At 45.1% G+C, this 26,026-nt stretch overlaps 1 protein-coding gene across 4 annotated transcripts in view; it reads right to left on the bottom strand.

Moving 5' to 3' along the window:
- usp32 (ubiquitin specific peptidase 32) overlaps positions 1–26,026 on the bottom strand; it is an 84,435-nt gene that overhangs the window by 4,405 nt on the left and 54,004 nt on the right. For 3 of the 4 annotated variants that reach the window (XM_023351000.1, XM_023351001.1, XM_023351004.1), the window contains exons 14-32: positions 14,448–14,626; positions 13,641–13,781; positions 13,012–13,177; positions 10,739–10,893; positions 9,199–9,280; positions 9,003–9,077; positions 7,021–7,159; positions 6,828–6,933; positions 6,539–6,712; positions 5,705–5,879; positions 5,473–5,624; positions 5,279–5,390; positions 4,990–5,171; positions 4,331–4,515; positions 3,721–3,807; positions 3,439–3,559; positions 2,799–2,990; positions 2,475–2,700; positions 75–523 (exon numbers count right to left, since the gene is read on the bottom strand). In XM_023351000.1, the coding sequence (XP_023206768.1) occupies positions 75–523; positions 2,475–2,700; positions 2,799–2,990; positions 3,439–3,559; positions 3,721–3,807; positions 4,331–4,515; positions 4,990–5,171; positions 5,279–5,390; positions 5,473–5,624; positions 5,705–5,879; positions 6,539–6,712; positions 6,828–6,933; positions 7,021–7,159; positions 9,003–9,077; positions 9,199–9,280; positions 10,739–10,893; positions 13,012–13,177; positions 13,641–13,781; positions 14,448–14,626 (3,098 nt within the window). The remainder of the gene's footprint in view (positions 1–74; positions 524–2,474; positions 2,701–2,798; positions 2,991–3,438; positions 3,560–3,720; positions 3,808–4,330; positions 4,516–4,989; positions 5,172–5,278; positions 5,391–5,472; positions 5,625–5,704; positions 5,880–6,538; positions 6,713–6,827; positions 6,934–7,020; positions 7,160–9,002; positions 9,078–9,198; positions 9,281–10,738; positions 10,894–13,011; positions 13,178–13,640; positions 13,782–14,447; positions 14,627–26,026) is intronic. The other variant, XM_023351002.1, reaches the window with a different exon arrangement.

Below are 26,026 nucleotides of genomic sequence, written 5' to 3'. Positions count from 1 at the left end.
GACAGATTCAGAAGTTTGTTTAATTACTAACAGCATAAACTCATTACTAGAGTGAATATGAGGATGGTACTGACTGATATTGCATAGAGGTTGTAGAGGGGATCCAGACACATGTCCCTGTGCTGAAGCAGAGAACTGTCAGGATCCACGTTGCTCTCTATGCTGCAGTCTGACCCCATCCCGTTGCTGTCTCCGTTCATCAGGATTACGTCACAGTGGCTGCTGGACGCCTCTGTGCCGCAGGATGACTCTGACGCCGCCTGATCGCTGGAGCCCACAGGCCCTGCTCCTGCCGCTATCGCCACCCTCTCCTCTGTGTCCGCCTGCGACACACCGTCCCGGGAGTCGGCTTCAGAGGATGCAGCTCCGTCTAAGTTCTCCTTGCTGCTGGAGAGCCGGTGCTTGCTGCCAAGCTGCGGCAGCCGTAGCCGGCCTGGCCTGCGACCAGCAGGCTTTGGACTACCGGAGGGGCTGCTGTTCCGACTGAGAGATGGCGCTGATCTCCTGCTGGAGGCTGGAGAGGCTGTTATAAAACAAAACCGGATAAATGTTAATGACCTTCCATCTCCACCTGACTGGATCCCCAACAATATTCACTGGATTTTGGAATTAGGAAGGTAAAGATATTCAGTTACTGCCCTGCTATTAGTGTTAAATTCTGGAAAAAGGATGTTCCCATTTCACAGATTTCTTCTGTTTTTGCTATATTGTCAAAAAACACGTTTCAGATCAAACTATTTATGAGACTTCACTCATTAAAGATGCAGTATGCAACTTATAATGAAATACATATATTTTTCACATATTTGTTGAAACTGTCACTATGTGTTGACAGTATGGCACGAGACAGATAATCTGTGGAGAAAATTGAGCTCCTTTGCCGTATCACAATGCTAACTAGAAACAACCAATCAGAGTCAGGAGGCAGGTTTTAGCAATGTCAATAACAACCTTGTGTGGAGGATCTCATCCTTTCCTACCCTTGACTGTGGTGCTGCAGCTAGCAGAGTCTGTTGTGGATGCTAATGCTAGTTAGCATGGCTACTCTTGACAGTAGATACATGGTTTTCTGTAACTGAATTGTTTCTCTGCCATTTGCACAATTTGTGGCATGTACATGAGTTTGATTAACAATACTAAAACCCTCCCCCTCGCTCTGATTGGCTGTTTTTGCGGATTTCTTCAGATAGCAATAATAGCTCAGAGAGGAGGGGAGATCATCGATCTTTTCCCAGATTATTCCAGGCTGTTACACTGTCACAGCCTGGTGAGATTTTTAACATACATGTAAAAAAAACATATTCTTTATAAAACTTACATACTACAGCTTTAAGGGAAGAGAGATATCTAAACCAACATGGAAACAGCACGTCTCTTTACTGTCTTGACTTTATACAGAACTTTGTTAAAAATTGGAAAGTTCAAAAGTTGCAGGGCAATAGTTCACAATTTCAGTCCTGGTCACCACTTATGTCATCATTATCACCAACTGGGGTTTCACACTGTAACTATTCCACTTCCAACTTTTACCAAAAAGCTGTACAAGGTCAGGATAATAAAAAGAGGTGGATTATTATTTTAAAAAGTTTAAATAGGCCTATAGCAAAATAAGATCAGTATATAAAAGTCAAATTACAAAATGCACCAATTACACAATAAACATACTGCACATGGTTATGGCTCATACATCTCCTCATGTGTCCAGACAATATTAACATTTGTTAATATTCCACATATGGAAGTGGCAGAGATCCGTTTTTTGGGGGGACATGAAAAGATCTGAATTGGGCCTTTCAGACTGCCGTGAAAAAGTCAAATATAGGTTCGGCAAAAAGAATTGAATTTGGGTTCCATCTGCCTTCTATTTGAATGTAGTTTTAGTTTTAGAAGGAACAGAATATTCAGCTTTCATTAGCATAGTTCATTTTGACTCACACAATAAAAGGAATTATAATGATATAAAACAGAAGAGAAATATGTGGAAGCAGCTGATGCAGGTCTAGAAGCAATTGTGCTTAAGGTACACAAATGACTAGCAATGGTACTGAGTACAGCACTTAAAGGAGCTGACTGTGCATCAAAATAGACAATATTTCTATTAAAATAATAATAATAATAAAATCAACCTTTCGGTTCAAATTAATTCAAGAAAACAGTCAACTAAAAACAATCAAAGAAACCCCAGAGAATGACCTATAAAGACAGTAGGATTCTGACCCTGTGTCTGGTAGCTGCTCAGCTATATTTGGGACATTTTGAACCATTCTAATCCTCCTGATATCACTCATGTTGCTCTCACAGCCACACGTGCACTAGAGCTCCCTCTGCTGGACACCCATTTTCTAAAGAATCAGAAACTTATGAACAAATGTTGACAAACTTTCTTATGCTTCACTGTGTAACAGCTGTGAACTAACATGGAGCTTGGAGTAATTATCTCAGTGACTCGCTAAGCAGGAAGTTAGTGGAAGTACCTTTGGGCAGGTTGCAGAAGCCAGCCGGAGCAGAGATGGAGGACAGGTTGTCTTCCCCGACTCTCAGCAGGCCCTCACTCTCACTGCGTGAGTGTAGGGAGCGATGCTCCAGATCTCTGGGGGCCAGGAAGGCGCTGGGGTCAAAACTCCCTCGAGGGAATTTAACAATCTTCTGAGACTTTATCCAACGACCGTTGACAAACTGGAAGCGCTTCAGGTGGACAATCTGGAGAAAATACACGTGGCAGACATTTAAACACCTCACATACAGTCATTATTGTAAGCCCATGTGGAAGCCAGCTCTAGGGTTCATGGTTTACGGACCAGGATGGGCGGGAGCCTCCACAGGTCCAGCTTCTTGGTGGCCAGCCGGTGGGTTTTGCACTTTGAGCAGTAGTAGAGCTCATCCTCCCCCAGCTCCTCTTCACTGGTGAAGGCCTTCAGACAGCTGTCCAAGCTGATGGGCTCAGCCTGAGCTCGTCGAGACTGCTCCACACTGCAGTGCTCCTCCACAATCTGCAGGGAGACACAGAGACGGTTGCTGCTCTGCACTGCCCGCCTTCTCTTTCACTTACAAACACAATATTTTGATTAAATTCAGTAAAGATCTTTGCTTTACTGAATGTGTGACACATTTAGCCAACTTGTCACTTAAACAAGACATTTTGCCTATCTGTAACCTTTTCCAAGAAGTTCCAGCTGGTTTGGATAGTTTTCTTTTCCCTTAATGAACAAAATCATCATTTGATAACTACTTTTAGTATTTTCTCAGGTTATCTTTATCCAATTTTAGAAATTTGATTACTGTCAAAAAGCAAAGACAGAAGGAACGTGTAGAGAGGCAAACAGCACTGCAAATCTCATAGATTTCTTTTTTTCGTTCGGCTAGTGTAGAAATTCCTCCCCACAGTGGTGTGTGTGTTATGTGCTGCTCCCAGTCTGAGGCTGCTGGTGTGTATGTTACCCTCTCCTGGGAGGTCTGGTAGCGAAGGTGCAGGGCGGTGGGATCCCAGTCCACAGCTATATAAGCATTCCCTACAGAGGCTCTGTCCTCTGTACACTCTATGGTGCAGCCTCGACAGAACCTGGAACAGGACAAACACATTAACAAAACAAATGGAATAATTCATTTTCTGAACCCGAATGTTGCATTAAACATGTTTCTTATAAATGTTATGTAATGTGAGAGCATGAATCTGATGTGTTGCTTCTTAACTTGTGGCAAATGCCTGCGAGTGGATCCTACCTGTACCAGGGACACCAAGCACACGAGTTTCCGTCCTTCCCCACCACCCGCAGAGTGAAGGGGTACTGGTACCCCATGCTGTCATCACTGCAGGTTAGGAAAAGGAAAGATCAACAATATGATGCGTTTGTGATGAACAGAAGCTTGTCAGGCATTCAGCAGCAGACAACCCTGCTACTGACAGACCTTCAGCCTCCTACCAATCACAGACAGATCCCAACTAGACCCTGATGTCAGTGGTGCAACCCTCCTCCTGGCTCTGATTGGCTGTCTCATACCATACTGTCATTACGTAGCAACAGTTTTAACAAATATGTCAAAAAAACATATTTTTAAAAAGAATAGAATTCATTTTTTTTCTTCTTTCAAATGTGAAATTAAAACTCAGTGCTGAAGAACATTTATCCTTCATATTAGTTTTTCTAAGAATTTCAACTGACACGAACAATAATATGATTTATTATGAAGCGGAATAGATTTTTAATGCATAAGAAGAGAAGAAGACTTCTGATCAATTGCTACGTTTTAAGGTCAACCATATTCATCATGTTCATCCACTAACTGCTGTGAGACATATGCATGAGAAGACTAAGACGTTTGTGAGAATTACCAGTCCTGAGCATGGTTGCTGGCCTCCTGGGGGGGCAGTGGGCTGGCCAGTCGGGACACTTGGATCCAGACTGCGTCATACAGGTCCTTCTTACTGGTGTGGACAGTGCAGGGGACGATGAGTGGCATCCCAAACAGGCTGGGCCGGTTCTTCTGAGATGACAGGAAGTACAACTCTGTCCGCATCTGAAAAGGGGAAACAAACATGGACGTGTCACCAGCATAAACACATCGGCCATTTTCAAATGTCACTTAGCAACACATGCTCAGTGACTTCTCACCTAAGATTGTCGCAATGCGCAACTAATCAGCTAGTTAATAGCACGATACATTAAAATGAGCTTCATCATTTTCATTCTGATGACTAATATTTTTTTGAAGGTCAATTTTGTTTACAGAGACATCATAACCCATTTTATTTACGGTTTCGGTTGTGTGTGGTGCTTATTTCCGTTTTTATTGTTTTTGTTTTTTTGGGGGGGTGGTATTTAAAATGTCTTCTGGTCCCAGTGTTAAGTGTTCTTTACAAATTAAACTTTATTCATGTTTGAGAGGCTGAACTTGCGTTATTACACCATTATCAATATATTATTATGGACTCAAAACTACATTATCTTTTTACTGCAATCAGTACTGGGACGATTTTTGGGCTATTCTCACCATCTTTCTGTGCATGGCGATGATGTATCCAATGAAAGGGCTGTCCTGCATGGGGCTCATATGTCCGTTGGCAACCCCATTGACCAGAGGAGTCTCTGGGGTGCAGGGCAGCAGTGTGCCGGGCCCACCGTTAGCGATCAGGTGACCGTTAGCAGCTGAGCCGTTGACTGTTGGGGTGATGTCTGGTTGAACAAGGCAAAAAATGATGAAAACAGAAAATACAGAGACAGTAGTAGAGGACCATGCAGACCTCCAGTAAGTGAAAAGTCTGCTGCTAGAGGAGAGTAACCTGTGAGTGTGGGCGAGCTCAGAGACGTTGGTGAACCAGGCACCGGGACCTCAAACGCACAGAGGAAACCATTGACAGAGAGACGCACCTTCTGGTTGTCCTGAGGGAAGTTCTGAACACGGACAGCTTACATGTTAGGCTGCAGAACTCCAGAGAGTACAGCTGTGTTAGCAGCAGCAGCACCATGGGACTACCTTGATGTTGGAAGCATGGACCTCAGCCAGGAGGATCTGCTCCGGCTTCAGGCTGCACAGCTCGCTTAGCAGCTTCTTCAGCCCCGTGTATTTCTCATCCATGTTCAGCCTCAGCCCGTACCGCACTGGCGTGGAGCCGTCCAGTTTAATAACTGCACACACAACACTGAACTTTATCCTGGATCTTTTCCCGACACACCATGTTTGTTCTCACTGGTGTGGTCTCACTAACCAGTGATCTCCAGATGCATGGAGCTGTCCATGGGCAGAGGCAGGGACAGGAAGTTGAAGGGGTCGAAGCGAGCGCTGATGTGGCCACAGGTTTTACACTTGACCTGGGACTTGAGCTGACCGTGGAACAGATCCACCACGATGGAGCGGTTTCTGCGAAGGTGGTTCTCCCAGGCCTGCAGAGATGAAGAACATAAGCACACACCGAGGACAACAGCACCACCGTGCAGCAGCTTCTTAAGCAACGCAGTACATCACAAGCCATGATGAGAACGAGAGCCTGTGACTTGGATACGGGTCGGTCAGAAAAGAGGAAAACAGTGGACCTCCCCTGGTTTGAGAAGGAATTTTCTGATCCATTTGATCCATAAGATATTGTAGATGGAAAGTTTTTATTGATTAGGATTAAAACTGAATCTAAGAGAAGTATTAAAACAACATCTGCAGTGATGTGGACTCTGCTACTATCTTTATCCATCATAACTAGAAACAAGAAAAAAAAGAAAAACTTTTATATCTGCTTTGAAAGCTGGATCTACAGTAAGATCCAGCTCTTCATTCCCAGAGTGAAACAAATGTACCAAAAATCCCATAAAGTAAAACTACAGGGAAAAGACAAACACTCTGCTGCCTCCTGGTGGCTGTCACTTTCCCACTCCAGACAATGTACCTTTCCAGCTTAGTATTAAAAATTGGGTATATGGATGAACGTTTTTGTGACGACTTATCCAATATTGACAGAAAGATACGTTTATTTAATAACTGTACACACACAGCGTGTGTGTGATATGGGAGGAGGGAGGAAGACAGGAGAGCCAATCAGCAGCGCTCTGACCTCAGAAGCCACTTCCCAGTCCGGCCGCCCGTCGCTGTCCTTCAGCTCCACATATGGCTTCTCATGGACCCGGTTCAGGTCTTCATGGAGGCCATCCAGGAGGAACGCCAGCAGCTCCTGGGAGTCCTGTTGCTGGAAGCCGTTGAAGCGAGGGGCATACTTTGCTATCGTCCACTAGGGAGAAAACAGTTTGGTTTGTTTCATTCTTTTAAAGCTTGGACGCATCAACAGAAAGGTGGAGCGTCCTGAACCCTTTGGGTTTGCAGGACAGACTGGATGGAAGCCTCACCCTGAGTTTGAGCGGAGCGATGCTCTTCTGGGTCCCACTCCACAGCTCCAGCACCAGGTCTCCATAACACTTGGCCATGTGACCCCTCATCCCAATGGGGTTGATCCTGAAGAGAAACGGCATAAACGGCATACAGGGTGAGCGGGACGGAAACACTCTGGAGTGCGCCGATGTCATGCAGACCACTCAGCACCTGTTGAGCTCGTACAGATGCCTCCCCGACAGAAAGTAGTCCGACAGAGGCTTGGTGTTGCTCACACACTGAATGCTGGAGTTCATGAAACACGTGTTGCCAAGGTTACTGAGACCAGTCGCTCCTTTCTCAGTAGGAACTAGGCAGTGGTAAACAAAACAAGAAATCAACAAAGGTTTTATTTACAGAATTAAATTTATGATCAATATTTTTAAAGCTCAATGCAAAAATCTGTTCTAAACATACATCAACCAAAAGAGGAACTTTGACACTCAGTTAAGCAGCATTTTTTAGCCATTAAACCACAGGTGTCAAACTCCAGTCCTGGAGGGCCACTGTCCTGAAACTTTTAGATGTGCCTCTGCTGCACCACACCTGAATAGAATAATTAGGTCATTAGCAAGACGCTGGAGAACTGATCTACACAAGAAGGAGGTAATTAAGCTATTTCATTCCAGTGTATGGTAGCTGTGGCACATCTAAAAACTGCAGAACAGCGGCCTTTGAAGACTGGAGTTTGACACCCCTGCATTAAACAATAATAATGAGTGAAAATGAAAAAGCATTAGGGGCAATTGCAGATTAAAAAAACATTAAAAAAGAAAAATAATTGGACATGTTGATGACAAAAAATTGTAGAATAAAGGATCTTTTTTCATAATTAAAGGCAAACATTTACAATACTAAAACTGAGATACCTCTGACAAAGTTGGACATTTGTGACAATAAATTGCAGAAGTCCTCCAGAATATAAGTGGTAAATTTAGGAGATGTGCTTCTGGATGTTATAGTGAAGCATCTAGACTCTTTTTCCTCTCCCATCCTCTCCAAGGTGCAGATCCAGAGCAGATCCAGAGCAGTCATACTGCAACTTCTTTCTCAACATCTCAGGTGTGTGTTCTGGATCTCAAGGCATTCATGGTGATTCTGCACCCAGGAGAAGTTCTGATGCAGGAAGAATCTTCCGTTTACACTTTGGAAAGATCCAGATGTGCATCTTGTAAACATATCACTTCAACTTGAGAAGACTTCTGGCATGTTCTGTGGCAAATGTCTGATTTTATAATTTGAGGGGGGGGAGGGTTATGCACATTTCTGACTTACAATGTCATAGAATATCTTAATTTTAATATGAGAAATGTATCCCTTTAGTCGTTGAAAAATTAGCATTTTTTTCTTGCAATCTTTTAACAGTTTACATCAGAAAATATTGTCATTTCTTTTCTCGTAAACAAGTAAAATTATCCTAAAAGTTTTGTTAACATTATTGTTTTTATTTTGTGTGCCACAGCCAGAATAATCCATAGTAGAAACCTCTACAGCTGCTGAAAACAATAAATCTAAGAGAGCAGCATTACAGTAACATTCATTTTCATGAGTTTATGAAATGTGCAGGACAAAGAGGACTGCTGCACATCAAACAGCAGAACATCAGAGATGATGCAACACAGGCCTGCTGCCGAGTAAGAAACCGTATGATGCAAGTGATGTGGAGAAAAAACTACAAATCACAGAAGAACTCCTGCTGGAGCTGCTAGGGGACGTCTGATGGCTAAAGTGTTTTAGATACTAAAAATGATTTCTGCTACAGACTAGGAGCATGAGAGACAACAGCTGGAGTGATAAGGCAATGATAAAGGAGGAAGAGGAAGAGGAGGAAGGGTCACATGGATGTAGTTTCTATCCTGTTCTTCATGATCTGTCCTCTCTTCTCTTTGAACAAAATCTAATAATAAGAGCATTTAAACTAGCAGGTGTTTTTCACTCACTGATGGATTGACATCTCTGAAACAAAACCATCAACTAAATACTTTTAGTTGATGTTTGGGCCATCAGAGTTAAGCTCACTGAGTCAGATCTTCAGGTTCTTCTGATATCATCCTGAGTGAACTGGCCATGAAGAATAAAGAATTGGTCCTTAAGTCTTCCACTGAGCCCAGCAGCAGAGAATGTGAAGGAGAACCCAGAGAACCTCAGCGTACCTTTGTGTCTGTCCATTTTGCTGCTGTTGGCGATGAAGGACATTTCCTCAGGCCAGCTCATGTCTTTGTTCCTGACTGAGGACGAACAAACAGAGATGGCAAGTCTTCTCATCATCTAATAAGTTCTCAGTATATAGCAGCTGCAGTTTAGTGACTGAGAAGCAACAAGAGGAACATTGGGGAGAGCTTCTCTTACCCTCAATAACCAGCTGCTGCTCATCCTGGATCTTCAGACTCTCCAGAGTGTGGTCTTCATCATCAAGCAGGGTCAGGTAGTTCTGGAGGACAAACACGGGTTTTATTCAAACGTACTGAACAGTAACCTCCAGCCTGGTTAAACATGCTGTATCTTTACAGATGCATGGGGGGAACAGCCAGGCTGTTCAGATGTTCATGATGTCATTTTACAGAGGCTTTCATTATTTAATGTTTTAAACTGTTTGGTCATAACGAGGTTTACAGATTAAAATTCTTCCAGCTATCAGAGAAAGTTGTGACTACAGATCTCCCTGGATATCATGCACAAAGAACATTAAGCCCAACCTATTTTTGTCTTGTTGCTACTCACTGCCAGTCAGCTGGCTGAAAAAAAAGCTAGCACTTTCCGTTGCTTTTCAGAAAGACGAATCATAAAAATGGTAGTCATGCTGTGGAAACTAAAAGTCTCCTCTTCACACACAGGGACATGAAGCATCAGAACAGGTTGTTAGGATTTTGAATTTCTTTAAATTTACTTATTCTAGCACAGGGGTCTCAAACTCAAGTTACCCGGGGGCCGCTGGAGGTAGAGTCTGGGTGAGGCTGGGCCGCATTCACACACACGGTCTCCTCAGCCGAACCTTTCTGATTGCCTATTACTATATTTGGCCGTAGTCAGGCGCTGTAACAGCCGTAATTGTGTAGTGTCTCTTTAAGATACTCTAGTATTGCTAATGATGTCAGAAGTATGCGCCACGGCTTCTCTGTAGAGAGCGTGGGAGAAACGTGCTAGACAGACATGTTAGCTCCCTAACTTTTTAGTAATGTTACGGGTTGTTTGGACACTGCTCAATTTTCATGTCTGATAATATAGCAGCCGTTCAACCGGGCTTTGTAAGGTTGGTGAAGAGCGTATTTATTAAAGGACAACACTGGGGAATTCCCAGTACCAGTGTGGTTGTGAGTTTTTGACCGTCCTGACGAATCTGCCGCCTCCTCTCCTCCCTTAAACACAACCCAAGCGTTACAGCGCCTAACCTTAATTACTACACTGATCAGCAACTTCCGGGTCTAGACTGGATGCTGAAGCACGTGAAGCGGGAGCGGCCGCGGAAATTGCGCATGTACCGCATGCAAATAATGACAAATAGAAAATGCAAATAGGCCCGGCCGATGTCCCGCCCCCGAGAGCAATATACTCCACCGTGATTGGTAAGTTCGTTCAGCTCCGCACACAACACTGAAAAGTGCCAATTATATCAAACTCGCTGGCCGCACTAACATTAAACTTTCATATTAAGGCGGGGGCCACAAACTATCGTGCCGAGGGCCACAGTTGGCCCGCGGGCCGCGAGTTTGAGACCCCTGTTCTAGCACAATAATAGTAACATTACAGAGTTAATAAAGAAAAGTAATTTAAAATGGTATAGACTCCAGTACAACATCTCATTATATTTGCCTTTGGCGTTGAACTTTGAAATGATCTCAGGCCGACCTCTGAACACAGAACATGAGGTTTCTGAGTGATCTCTGCTCACCTCACTGTTGTAGAGCCAGAGCCTCATGTCCTCCTCCTTGATGCGGAGCCGCTGTGACAGGTACAGGTGGATGTCCTTGATGGTGGCCATGCGGCTGAAGCAGCCTGTGTACGCCAGCATCCTCTTCAGAGGAGCGTTAGGAGACGGCACGTTTCCTGCACGATACAAACCCCCATTTAGACCCAAACACCAGACAAACCCTGATCAGACCAAACCAGGACCAGAACGTCCATCCAGCACACAAGCTCACAGATGCAACCAACAGCAGCCATCAGCTGATTGAGGATTAGTTGTAAGAAAGCAGCAATAAAAGTCAATCAGAGCAGGCATGATTGGTCAAATAATCAGCAAACCAACCTGGTGGATTCAGGACTCAAACACAAATCATAATTAGTCCTGTTATTCAACTGGTGGTGATTGAACAAATATGAAGAGATTTGCTAGTTTGATTCCCACCCACACAGCTTTGCTTTTCCACCTTGGCACAATAAGAAGCAGCCTGTCCATGTTTATCCTGCATGCCGAGAGGGGCCATTAGGGCTGGATCAGGCTCTCAGGCCCAGGTTGGAACCACAGCAGGAGTGAAACTGGAAACAGAATCCAGATCTGATCACATGATTTGGAGGAGCGCGCTCACACACACAGCGCTGATGTCAGCCTGAGCATCCCAAACCTGATTAGGCCTGAAATTACTTTCTAGAAGTCCAGGAAAGCTCTGATGTTCATCAGCAGAGAAATGACAAGGCGAGGTGAGGACATTGACCAATACTGGCCACAGTTTCCTTTTGACTTCAGTTTATGCAACAAATGTTATAAAACAAGAGGAAGAGGCTAAGATTTTCAGGCTGAAAGCTGACAATGCAGACTAGGAATAAACTGAGGAGGATTTTAAATACAGATAGCAGACGTCGAATATTTCTACCTCTCCAGTCACTGTGGCTAAAAGGGAGGACGGCATGCAGGAACAGTTACATTTTATTACAAAACAATGATTATTGATGCTGTAGAGATCATCATCATGGCTTGAAATCCAATCCCTCGCAAAAATATTCATACCCTTAAACCTTTCTCCTTTGCTCAAGTTGCAACAGCACACTTCAATGTATTTAACTTCAGATTTACTGTATGTAATAAACCAACACAAAGTACAACATAACCATAAACCGGAAGAAAAAGGGTAGATGGTTTTCTTTTGTACTCTGATACCACTAAATAAAATCCAGTGCAACCAATTCAGACATCATCTTGATAGTAAATAAAGTCTCAGCTGTTCTGTGAAGGTTTCAGAGGTTTGTTAGAGAACAAACAGCATCATGGAGACCAAAGAGTCCAGCAGAGAGGAAGAACTGGAGAGCTTAACAGCAGAGTCAGGCTTCACAACTCTGTTCAGTCCAACCATCTAAAGGAGCAAAGACTATGGTACAACTGTAAACCTAATGACACCAGGCTGTCTGTGAAACAGGAAAAGCATTGCTGTGCATCACAGCTTCACAGCAAAACGTGGTGGCAGCATTATGATGAGCAGGGAAAGGAAAGCTGGAGATGAGGGGAGAATGGATGGAGCTAAATATAAAGTGATGCTGTTCACCACTCAGCTGGATGACCTTTAATCTGCAGTCAGAGGGGGATGTGATCAAAACATATTAATGTGGCTCAATTAAAGTCCAGATTTAAATCTAACAAAGAATCTGTGGCAAGATTCTTTCTCAAGCTCAGCCAGATTCATATAATCCGGCTGAGCTTGAGCCACTTCGCAAAGAAGAGCAGGTAAAACTGTAAGCGGGGAGGTGGAGCTGCAGTAAAATGTGGTTCTAAGAACTATTGACTTAATGATTTAGTCATCTATAAAAAATAAACCAGCTGAAACCTAGGTATCCTTTTTCTTCCAATTTATGTTTTTACACAATTTGTGTTGCTTTATTATATCAACTTCAACAAGTGACAAAACATGGAGTGTGAAAACATTTGCAAGGCACTGTATTATACTTTTAAATAGCAGTCAATAGTCATAGTTTCATTATTTACTAAGTCGCTCCCAGATTTCTTTCACATACTACACCATCTCTTATGCCATCTCTGCAAAGCTGTGAAGATTGGAAAAGTCAATTATTAAACTTTCCTAATGATTAGTCTTTGCTGGGCCACGGGTTCATCTAGAGTTCTGCCCGGCTCGGATCAGTCCACACAGGAGAAATTAACGGTGGGAGATGTGGGATTGCTCAGGGAAACATTTATCGACGGCTTGCTCTGGTCTTGCTGCAGGCTTACGTTACCTCTTGGTGGGGGCAAATACGGTGGGAACATTCGCAGGCTGGTCATACCCATATTGACCCAGATGTTGGACTGAGGGGAGCGCGTGGCAGGCTGCTGGCGGAGGAACAGGAGGTAGCAGGGGAACAGCTCCAGCTCTGCTTGACCAGTCTTGCTTTCCAGGATAACCTGCAGGAGTGGAGCGGAAAGTTATGTTAGCTAGCAATGAAGCTGCTGTTCCTGGGTGTACAGAACAGTCCAACAGAGACGCCCATGAAGGAACATGCTGAAACATTTTGGTTTTGTAGCGTTTATTCTAAGGAGAGACTAGCTTCCTATAAATCAGCTTCATAAAGTTCAACATGTCTACAGTCCAGCACAGAGCAGAGGTCTGGCAGGTTAAACATGTACAAGGAGATACATTAAGATAACATTACATGTACTTGTTGATCAAAAGGAATAATGATGTGGAAAGAAAAGAGAAATATCTTAATAATGAGAATCAGATTTTAATTTTTCAGCTAAGAAAAGGGATAGAAACATGTTTATGTCTTAAACATTTTGGCCACATATGAAAATTTTGTTTTACTTATAGTTTCACAAAACTATTTTGTTTTATTCTCCTTTGCCTTACGCTGCTCCATTCACTCACCGGTCGTGGCAGGCTCAGGTTGGCACCGTACCAGTGGTAGAGGGCCCGCCACACAGGCTCTGGCACCATCTCAAAGTCTCTACCAGGCACCAGCTGCAAAGAGCGCTTCAGTCTGCCACCCTCCATAGTTAACGTAGGGGCCTGCAGGGGATAGAGCACAGCAGATACGTAAGCAGGGAGGAAAAAAAGCACAGAAAAGACGCTGTTCTGTCGCTTTGAATTACACATAACAGCCAGATACAAAATCCTAATGCTGTGGAAAAGCTGGCAGCCTTTTATTATTACAGTAAACCACAGAGATAAAAACTAAATGGAAACACTATCTGGTTCCAGACCACAAAAAAAAAAGAAGTGGGTTTGAAGTGAGAACCTCTGCTACCAAACTAATATGATGCAAAGTGGAACAAATATTTAACGGTTTCTTTCATATTTACTCAGCAAAGTAAAGCTAGTCTCATTCTACAGCTTGTATGAGGGCAGGACAGTGTAAAGCAGGGGGACTGCATCATTCTGGAGTTCTCTCTAAAGCAGTGTGGCTTCTATGCTGAGATGTCAAACATATCCACTAACAAGCAGATGAAAGAAAACACCCTATTCTGCTTAGAGGGATGGTCTACTCCTTCAACTGATACAGAATGGAAGATTTTTTTGAATAAACATTTAATGCCTCATATTCTTTTGGATTGGGACTTTATAAGAACTATTCTGAAACAGAGTGAAAAATCCACAGAGCAGGAAAACAGTTCCAACTAGTTCCACCGGTCAACGCGGTGAGGGGGTACAGGACTTAGGAAAAGCCCTCCTTGCCTTTATGGGGTCAGTGGTGACCAGAGATTGGTTGTCGATGGCTCCAGGTCTCTGTGCTGTCAGCTGGGAGGGCAGATGGCCATTGGCTCCAGAAAAACACTGATTGTTGTTTTCTGAAATGTTGTGCTGACGGGCGAAGCAGCTCTCTGCTGCGGAGGGAGCCAACTGAGGACTCAGTGCTGTTGGGGAGAGGAGATCAACATCCATAGCAAACAGTCAGAAAATAGCAAAACTGTCAAATGACAGAGGAGGCTTAAATAAATGAAGCAAAGTTTGTACATAATGCAGTAACATAATACTAATATGAGGAATTAAGTTTCTAATTATTTCATGTACGTTTTTCACCAAGATGTCTTATATGGATGGGAACTCTTTCAATCTGGTGGCTGAAGCCTTCATATAGCTGTTTCATAACTATACCAAGATTTCTGAACTGATTTGAAATCTACAGAACCATCAGTTTAAGTTGAAGAAATTCACCTAAACCCTTTTCCATCTTCAAGCTTACAGAAAATTCTGTGAACCTATAGACTGAAAAAGGTTTTTTATACCCAGATCATCAAATAATAGCATCAAATTAAAGCTGCAAGCAGCCTCGGGCGGCCCTCGCAGCAAGCGCCGCTCCGGCCTATTGGCCACCGCGGGGGTTCCAGCCACCGCAGAAACTCTCGCACGTTTTCCAGAGCCGCAGCCCGCTCCCCACCGCAGAAGCTCCGCCGCAGTTTCCAGCACCGCCGCCCGCCAGCCGCCGCAGAAGCTGTCGCGCATTTTCCCCGCCCGTCCACCGGGCGACAGGTGTTAGTGCGTTCGGCGGCGCTCCCCGACGGCTGTCGAAAAATCTGGCGCAGATCGGTCGATGCGTCGAGGAGATACGGCCGATGTATTAACTTAGGGGGCGCAGTGGAGTCAAATTACATCTCAAACCCGTTGGGCTCTTTAGAGGTGAACAAAGGTCATACATATCCAGTTTGGCGCCAATCGGATGATCCATGCGTGAATTAGAGCCAAACGTATGCATATGGCGAGGGACTGATATTCGCCGTTTGGCCACGCCCACACGGTTCAGCCAGCAGCGAGCATTGACAGAGTTTATCATCCGAATCATCGTGATTAGGTCAAGAGAGCCATAAACAGAGCTTTCCAAGGAAAAAAATGGCACTTCCTGTTGTGAGGGGGCGGGGCTTAGATGACGTCATAATGTGATGACGTAGGATCGACGGGCATACCACCAGGATCACTCAGGCCAAGTTTGATGCAGCTCGGTCAAAATATGTGGAATGTAGAGGCAAACGTATACGAACGGCGTTGCCGCCATTGAAAACACTTGGCACTTTAAAGCAAGCGAGACCAACTTCCTATCTGTCATCCAACACAGAATCACCTTGATTAGGTCAAGAGAGCCATAAACAGAGCTTTCCAAGGAAAAAAACGGCACTTCCGGTTCCCAGGGGGCGGGGCTTAGATGACGTCATAATGTGATGACTTAGGATTGACGGGCAAGCCTCCAGGATCACTCAGGCCAAGTTTGATGCAGCTCGGTCGAAACATGTGGAATCTAGAAGCAAACGTATGGCATCGGCGTTACAGGTCACTTCGCCACGCCGCCACGCCCAGCTGCTATCTCAAAGCCGGTCGGGGTTGGAATCCTCAACACACCAACATGTCTTCTGTGTCTGGACACAGTTTCATGTTGATTAGGTCAAAGGGCTAAGAGAGCGACCGTTCACAGTAAAACATGACACTTCCTGTTCTCAGGGGGCGTGGCCTAAGTGATGTCATCATTTGACCATATGGTATTGTAGGGCACCCGATGCCGATCAATCACTGAAAGTTTGGTCCCTCTATGTGCTTTTGTATAGGAAATATAAGAGTTTCGTGTTTCATGGCGAGTAGGTGAACTTTGACCCCTGCTAACCCCCCTTCAACATGCTCCAAAACTCACCAATTTGATAACTTTAAATCAAACATGCCTTATGATCAGACTGACCAAGTTTGAAGTCGATCAATCGAAATCCCTAGGAGGAGTTCGATCAAATACGAAGGCTGTAAACGTCAAAATCGAGGTAAAAAATGGACGTTCAATACAAAATGGCCGACTTTCTGTGATAGTTGGCTTATAACATTAAATGTAAGTTCTGAGTCTTTTGGTGAGCTCTACAAGTGTACCAAATTTCATGTCTCTACGATGAAGTACGTTCATACCATTGTGTCAACAGAAAATTGCTAGTTGCTGCCGTTCAGCAATTTTTTTTGCGATTTTTGCGACAACCTTAAAATTCAAAATTTTTAAATTTTCTAGTTGCGACCGCCAAGTTTGGTGAGTTTTTGAATATGATAAAGCCCCCAAAAAGGCACACGAAGAGGTGGGAAGAATCGTAATAATAATAATTAAAGCTGCAAGCAGCCTCGGGCGGCCCTCGCAGCAAGCGCCGCTCCGGCCTATTGGCCACCGCGGGGGTTCCGGCCACCGCAGAAGCTCTCGCGCGTTTTCCAGAGTCGCAGCCCGCTCCCCACCGCGGAAGCTCTGCCGCAGTTTCCAGCATCGCCGCCCGCTAGCCGCCGCAGAATCTGTCGCGCATTTTCCCCACCCGTCCACCGGGCGACAGGCGTGAATGCGTTCGGCGGCGCTCCCCGACGACTGTCGAAAAATCTGGCGCAGATCGGTCTATGCGTCGAGGAGATACAGCCCATGTATTAACTTAGGGGGCGCAGTGGAGCCAAATTACATTTCAAACCCGTCGGGCTCTTTAGAGGTGAACAAAGGTCATACATATCCAGTTTGGCGCCAATCGGATGATCTATGCCTGAATAAGAGCCAAACGTATGTATATGGCGAGGGACTGATATTCGCCATTTGGCCACGCCCACACGGTTCAGCCAGCAGCGAGCATTGACAGAGTTTATCATCCGAATCATCTTGATTAGGTCAAGAGAGCCATAAACAGAGCTTTCCAAGTAAAAAAATAGCACTTCCTGTTCCGAGGGGGCGGGGCCTAAGTGATGTCATCATTTAACCATTGGATATTATTGGACACAAGATAATGATCAATAACTGCAGGTTTGGTGTCTCTGTCAGTTTTTGAGTTAGAATTACAAATTATTTAATTTTTTCCTCTTTAATTCAACATTGAACTGTCATTCCATAGGGCAATGCTGCCCTCTGGTGTCGAATTACTGAAATAATGAAACTATTTCAGTGGGCAGCAGAGGGCAGCATTGCCCTACAAACAAAGAACATGGACTGTTTATTATGTAATTACACAGAAGATCTCTCTAATTCATTCTGAGGGGGCGGGGCTTAGATGACGTCATAATATGATGACATAGCATTGTCAGTCATCACACCAGGATGAGTCAGGCCAAGTTTGGTGCAGCTCGGTCGAAACATGTGGAATCTAGAAGCAAACGTATGGCATCGGCGTTACAGGTCACTTCGCCACGCCGCCACAGCCAGCTGCTTCATCGCAGCCGGTCAGGGCTTGAATCCACAACACACCAACATGTCTTCTGTCTCTGGACACAGTTTAATATTGATTATGTCAAAGGGCTAAGATAGCGACCGTTCACAGTAAAACATGACACTTCCTGTTCTCAGGGGGCGTGGCCTAAGTGATGTCATCATTTGACCACAGGGTATTTTTGGACACCTAATGATGATCAATAATTTAAAGTTTGGTATCTCTGTGAGTTTCTGTGCAGGATATATAAGAGTTTCGTGTTTCATGGCGAGTAGGTGAAATTTGACCCCTGGTAACCCCCCTTCAGCAAGCTCACACAGTCACCAATTTGATAACTTTAAATCAGACATGCCTTATGATCAGACTGACCGAGTTTGAAGCCGATCAATCGAAAACCCTAGGAGGAGTTCGATCAAATGCAAAGGCTGTAAACGTCAAAATCGAGGTCAAATGAACTTCAATCTAAAATGGCCGACTTCCTGTTGGGTTTAGAGCATGGCTCTAAGAGACTTTTTTGTACGTCCCGACAAGATACACATGTGTACCAAGTTTCGTAATTCTAGGTTTAAGCATGGCTTGGGGCTGTTCATTTAAAATACTCTAGGGGTCGCTATAGAAAAATTAGGCCACGCCCACCAAATATCGCTATGGATTCCTGTTCGGGGATGGATAAGGATCCATCCTAGTGAGTTTGGAGCAGCTCACCCCGAAACTGTGGAATTCAGAGCCAAACGAAATTCGATGGCGTTCGCAACGCCGCCACGCCCACCTGCTTCATCGCAGCCGGTCGGGGTTGGAATCCACAACACACCAACGTGTCTTCTGTCTCTGGACACAGTTTCATGTTGATTAGGTCAAAGGGCTAAGATAGCGACCGTTCAGAGTAAAACATTACACTTCCTGCTCTCAGGGGGCGTGGCCTACGTAAAAAAAAAATTTCACTGCAGGGTATTATAGGACACCCGATGCCGATCAATCACTGAAAGTTTGGTCCCTCTATGTGTTTTTGTATAGGAAATATAAGAGGTTTTTGTTTCATGGCGTGTAGGTGAACTTTGACCCCTGGTAACCTCCCTTCAACATGCTCCAAAACTCACCAATTTGATAACTTTAAATCAGACATGCCTTATGATCAGACTGACCGAGTTTGAAGCCGATCAATCGAAATCCCTAGGAGGAGTTCGATCAAATACGAAGGCTGTAAACGGCAAAATCGAGGTAAAAAATGGACCTTCAATACAAAATGGCCGACTTACTGTGATAGTTGCACTATGACATTACTTGTAAATTCTGAGCGTCTTAGTGAGCTCTACAACTGTACCGAATTTCAAGTCTCTACGATGAAGTAAGTGAATAGCAATGGGTCTGTTGAAAATTGCTAGTTGCTGCCGTTGAGCAATTTTTTTTGCGATTTTTGCGGCGACCTTAAAATTCAAAATTTTTAAACCGCCTAGTCGCTTCCGCCAAGTTTGGTGAGTTTTTGAATATGATAAAGCCCCCAAAAAGGCGCACGAAGAGGGGGGCAGAATCGTAAGAAGAATTAAAGCTGCAAGCAGCCTCGGGCGGCCCTCGCAGCAAGCGCCGCTCCGGCCTATTGGCCACCGCGGGGGTTCCGGCCACCGCAGAAGCTCTCGCTCGGTTTCCAGAGCCGCAGCCCGCTCCCCACCGCAGAAGCTCCGCCGCAGTTTCTAGCACCGCCGCCCGCTAGCCGCCGCAGTAGCTGTCGCGCATTTTCTCCGCCCGTCCACCGGGCGACACGCGTGAATGCGTTCGGCGGCGCTCCCCGACGACTGTCAAAAAATCTGGTGCAGATCGGTCCATGCGTCGAGGAGATACGGCCGATGTATTACCTTAGGGGGCGCAGTGGAGTCAAATTACATCTCAAACCCGTCGGGCTCTTTAGAGGTGAACAAAGATCATACATATCCAGTTTGGTGCCAATCGGATGATCCATGCGTGAATTAGAGCCAAACGTATGCATATGGCGAGGGACTGATATTCGCCATTTGGCCACGCCCACACGGTTCAGCCAGCAGCGAGCATTGACAGAGTTTATCATCCGAATCACCTTGATTAGGTCAAGAGAGCCATAAACGGAGCTTTCCAAGGAAAAAAACGGCACTTCCGGTTCTGAGGGGGCGGGGCTTAGATGACGTCATAATATGATGACATAGGGTCGTCAGGGTCCCGCCAGGGTCACTCGTGCAAAGTTTGGTGCAGAAGCTATCGACCGTTCACAGTAGAATTACAAATTTTTAATTTTTTCCTACATTACAAAATTGAACTCTGTCTTTCCGTAGGGCAATGCTGCCCTCTGGTGTCGAATTACTGAAATAATGAAACTATTTCAGTAATTTCAGTAATTCGACACCAGAGGGCAGCATTGCACTACGGAATGATAAAGGATCCCCTTTGTAATTACATATTACACAGTCGATCACAGGGGAACTTTGAGCCCTGCTAACCCCGCTTCAACATGCTCCAAAACTCACCATATTGATAACTTTAAATCAGACATGCCTTATGATCAGACTGACCGAGTTTGAAGCCGATCAATCGAAATCCCTAGCAGGAATTCGATCAAATACGAAGGCTCTAAATGTCAAAATCGAGGTCAAATGAACTTCAATCTAAAATGGCCGACTTCCTGTTGGGTTTAGAGCATGGCTCTAAGAGACTTTTTTGTACGTCCCGACAAGATACACATATGTACCAAGTTTCGTAATTCTAGGATAAAGCATGGCTTGGGGCTGTTCATTTAAAATACTCTAGGGGTCGCTATAGAGAAATTAGGCCACGCCCACCAAATTTTGTTATGAATTCCTGTCGGTGGGTGCATAAGGATCCATCCTACTGAGTTTGGAGCAGCTGGGCCCGAAATTGTGGAATTCAGAGCCAAACGTATGGCAACGGCGTTACAGGTCACTTCGCCACGCCGCCACGCCCACCTGCTATGTCAAAGCCGGCCGGGGTTGGAATCCTCAACACACCAACATGTCTTCTGTCTCTGGACACAGTTTCATGTTGATTAGGTCAAAGGGCTAAGATAACGACCGTTCACAGTAAAACATGACACTTCCTGTTCTCAGGGGGCGTGGCCTACGTAAAAAAATAATTTCACCACAGGGTATTTTAGGTAACCCGATAACGATCAATCCCAGAAAGTTTGGTCCCTCTATGTGTTTTTGTATAGGAAATATAAGAGTTTCGTGTTTCATGGCGAGTAGGTGAACTTTGACCCCTGGTAACCCCCCTTCAGCAAGCTCATACAGTCACCAATTTGATAACTTTAAATCAGACATGCCTTATGATCAGACTGACCGAGTTTGAAGTCGATCAATCAAAATCCCTAGGAGGAGTTCGATCAAATGCAAAGGCTGTAAACGTCAAACTCGAGGTCCAAAATGGACCTTCAATACAAAATGGCCGACTTCCTGTTGGGTTTAGAGCATGGCTCTAAGAGACTTTTTTGTACGTCCTGACAAGATACACATGTGTACCAAGTTTCGTAATTCTAGGTTTAAGCATGGCTTGGGGCTGTTCATTTAAAATACTCTAGGGGTCGCTATAGAAAAATTAGGCCACGCCCACCAAATATCGCTATGGATTCCTGTTCGGGGATGGATAAGGATCCATCCTAGTGAGTTTGGAGCAGCTCACCCCGAAACTGTGGAATTTAGAGCCAAACGAAATTCGATGGCGTTCGCAACGCCGCCACGCCCACCTGCTTCATCGCAGCCGGTCGGGGTTGGAATCCACAACACACCAACGTGTCTTCTGTCTCTGGACACAGTTTCATGTTGATTAGGTCAAAGGGCTAAGATAGCGACCGTTCACAGTAAAACATTACACTTCCTGCTCTCAGGGGGCGTGGCCTACGTAAAAAAAAAATTTCACCACAGGGTATCTTAGGACACCCGATGACGACCAATCACTGAAAGTTTGGTCCCTCTATGTGTTTTTGTATAGGAAATATAAGAGTTTTCTGTTTCATGGCGTGTAGGTGAACTTTGACCCCTGCTAACCCCCCTTCAACATGCTCCAAAACTCACCAATTTGATAACTTTAAATCAGACATGCCTTATGATCAGACTGACCGAGTTTGAAGCCGATCAATCGAAATCCCTAGGAGGAGTTCGATCAAATACGAAGGCTGTAAACGTCAAACTCGAGGTAAAAAATGGACCTTCAATACAAAATGGCCGACTTCCTGTGATAGTTGCACTATGACATTACTTGTAAATTCTGAGCGTCTTAGTGCGCTCTACAACTGTACCGAATTTCAAGTCTCTACGATGAAGTAAGTGAATAGCAATGGGTCTGTTGAAAATTGCTAGTTGCCGCCGTTGAGCAATTTTTTTTGCAATTTTTGCGACGACCTTAAAATACGTAAATTTGAGCGTCGCTGTATGCGTCCGCCAAGTTTGGTGAGTTTTTGAATATGATAAAGCCCCCAAAAGGGCGATTCATTTGTAGGGAAGAAAAATAATAATAAACAGTACAGATACAATAGGCCTTCGCAGCGCTTTGCTGCTCGGGCCTAATTAAAGCTGCAAGCAGCCTCGGGCGGCCCTCGCAGCAAGCGCCGCTCCGGCCTATTGGCCACCGCGGGGGTTCCGGCCACCGCAGAAGCTCTCGCGCGTTTTCCAGAGCCGCAGCCCGCTCCCCACCGCAGAAGCTCTGCCGCAGTTTCCAGCACTGCCGCCCGCTAGCCGCTGCAGAAGCTGTCGCGCATTTTCCCCAAATTACATCTCAAACCCGTTGGGCTCTTTAGAGCAGAACAAAGGTCATACATATCCAGTTTGGCGCCAATCGGATGATCTATGCGTGAATAAGAGCCAAACGTATGCATATGGCGAGGGACTGATGTTCGCCGTTTGGCCACGCCCACACGGTTCAGCCAGAAGCGAGCATTGACAGAGCTCATCATCCAAATTACCTTGATTAGGTCAAGAGAGCCATAAACAGAGCTTTCCAAGGAAAAAAACGGCACTTCCGGTTCCGAGGGGGCGGGGCTTAGATGACGTCATAATGTGATGACGTAGGATTGACGGGCAAGCCTCCAGGATCACTCAGGCCAAGTTTGATGCAGCTCGGTCAAAATATGTGGAATGTAGAGGCAAACGTATAGGAACGGCGTTGCCGCCATTGAAAACTCTTGGCACTTTAAAGCAAGCGAGACCAACTTCCTATCTGTCATCCAACACAGAATCACCTTGATTAGGTCAAGAGAGCCATAAACAGAGCTTTCCAAGGAAAAAAACGGCACTTCCGGTTCCGAGGGGGCGGGGCTTAGATGACGTCATAATGTGATGATTTAGGATTGACGGGCAAGCCTCCAGGATCACTCAGGCCAAGTTTGATGCAGCTCGGTCAAAATATGTGGAATGTAGAGGCAAACGTATACGAACGGCGTTGCCGCCATTGAAAACTCTTGGCACTTTAAAGCAAGCGAGACCAACTTCCTATCTGTCATCCAACACAGAATCACCTTGATTAGGTCAAGAGAGCCATAGATGAAAGTTTCCAAGGAAAAAAATAGCACTTCCTGTTCTGAGGGGGCGGGGCTTAGATGACGTCATAATCTGATGACATAGAATTTTCAGGTATCACACCAGCATCACTCAAGCCAAGTTTGGTTCAGCTCGGTCGAAACATGTGGAATCTAGAAGCAAACGTATGGCATCGGCGTTACAGGTCACTTCGCCATGCCGCCGCACCCAGCTGCTTCATCGCAGCCGGTCAGGGCTTGAATCCACAACACACCAACATGTCTTCTGTCTCTGGACACAGTTTCATGTTGATGAGGTCAAAGGGCTAAGATAGCGACCGTTCACAGTAAAACATGACATTTCCTGTTCTCAGGGGGCGTGGCCTAAGTGATGTCATCATTTCACCACAGGGTATTTTAGGACACCTATTGATGATCAATAACTGAAAGTTTGGTGTCTCTGTGAGTTTCTGTGCAGGATATATAAGAGTTTCGTGTTTCATGGCGAGTAGGTGAACTTTGACCCCTGGTAACCCCCCTTCAGCAATCTCAGACAGTCACCAATTTGATAGCTTTAAATCAGACATGCCTTATGATCAGACTGACCGAGTTTGAAGCCGATCAATCGAAATCCCTAGGAGGAGTTCGATCAAATGCAAAGGCTGTAAACGTCAAAATCGAGGTCAAATGAACTTCAATCTAAAATGGCCGACTTCCTGTTGGGTTTCGACCATGGCTGTAATAGACTTTTTTGTACGTCCTGACAAGATACACATGTGTACCAAGTTTCGTAATTCTAGGTTAAAGCATGGCTTAGGGCTGTTCATTTAAAATACTCTAGGGGTCGCTATAGAGAAATTAGGCCACGCCCACCACATTTTGTTATGAATTCCTGTCGGTGGGTGGATAAGGATCCATCCTAGTGAGTTTGGAGCAGCTGGGCCCGAAATTGTGGAATTCAGAGCCAAACGTATGGCAACGGCGTTACAGGTCACTTCGCCACGCCGCCACGCCCACCTGCTATGTCAAAGCCGGTCAGGGTTGGAATCCACAACACACCAACATGTCTTCTGTCTCTGGACACAGTTTCATGTTGATTAGGTCAAAGGGCTAAGATAGCGACCGTTCACAGTAAAACATGACACTTCCTGTTCTCAGGGGGCGTGGCCTAAGTGATGTCATCATTTCACCATAGGGTATTGTAGGGCACCCGATGCCGATCAATCAATGAAAGTTTGGTCCCTCTATGTGTTTTTATATAGGAAATATAAGAGTTTCGTGTTTCATGGCGAGTAGGTGAACTTTGACCCCTGCTAACCCCCCTTCAACATGCTCCAAAACTCACCAATTTGATAACTTTAAATCAAACATGCCTTATGATCAGACTGACCGAGTTTGAAGTCGATCAATCGAAATCCCTAGGAGGAGTTCGATCAAATACGAAGGCTGTAAACGTCAAAATCGAGGTAAAAAATGGACGTTCAATACAAAATGGCCGACTTTCTGTGATAGTTGGCTTATAACATTAAATGTAAGTTCTGAGTCTTTTGGTGAGCTCTACAAGTGTACCAAATTTCATGTCTCTACGATGAAGTACGTTCATACCATTGTGTCAACAGAAAATTGCTAGTTGCCGCCGTTCAGCAATTTTTTTTGCGATTTTTGCGACGACCTTAAAATTCAAAATTTTTAAATTTTCTAGTTGCGACCGCCAAGTTTGGTGAGTTTTTGAATATGATAAAGCCCCCAAAAAGGCACACGAAGAGGTGGGAAGAATCGTAATAATAATAATAATAATAATTAAAGCTGCAAGCAGCCTCGGGCGGCCCTCGCAGCAAGCGCCGCTCCGGCCAATTGGCCACCGCGGGGGTTCCGGCCACCGCAGAAGCTCTCGCGCGTTTTCCAGAGCCGCAGCCAACTCCCCACCGCAGAAGCTCCGCCGCAGTTTCCAGCACCGCCGCCCGCTAGCCGCCGCAGAAGCTGTCGCGCATTTTCCACACCCATCCACCAGGCGACACGCGTGAATGCGTTCGGCAGCGCTCCCCGACGACTGTCAAAAAATCTGGTGCAGATCGGTCGATGCGTCGAGGAGATACAGCCCATGTATTAACTTAGGGGGCGCAGTGGAGCCAAATTACATTTCAAACCCGTCGGGCTCTTTAGAGGTGAACAAAGGTCATACATATCCAGTTTGGCGCCAATCGGATGATCTATGCCTGAATAAGAGCCAAACGTATGTATATGGCGAGGGACTGATATTCGCCATTTGGCCACGCCCACACGGTTCAGCCAGCAGCGAGCATTGACAGAGTTTATCATCCGAATCATCTTGATTAGGTCAAGAGAGCCATAAACAGAGCTTTCCAAGTAAAAAAATAGCACTTCCTGTTCCGAGGGGGCGGGGCCTAAGTGATGTCATCATTTGACCATTGGATATTATTGGACACTCGATTATGATCAATCACTGAACGTTTGGTGTCTCTGTGAGTTTTTGTGTTAGAATTAGTAATTATTTAATTTTTTCCTCCATTACAACATTGAACTTTCATTCCGTAGGGCAATGCTGCCCTCTGGTGTCGAATTACTGAAATAATGAAACTATTTCAGTGGGCAGCAGAGGGCAGCATTGC

Source organism: Xiphophorus maculatus, chromosome 18 (genome assembly GCF_002775205.1).
Source record: "Xiphophorus maculatus strain JP 163 A chromosome 18, X_maculatus-5.0-male, whole genome shotgun sequence".
NCBI lineage: Eukaryota > Metazoa > Chordata > Actinopteri > Cyprinodontiformes > Poeciliidae > Xiphophorus > Xiphophorus maculatus.
Note: the sequence above shows the minus strand (reverse complement) of the source record. Positions and strands in the feature narration are given on the sequence as shown.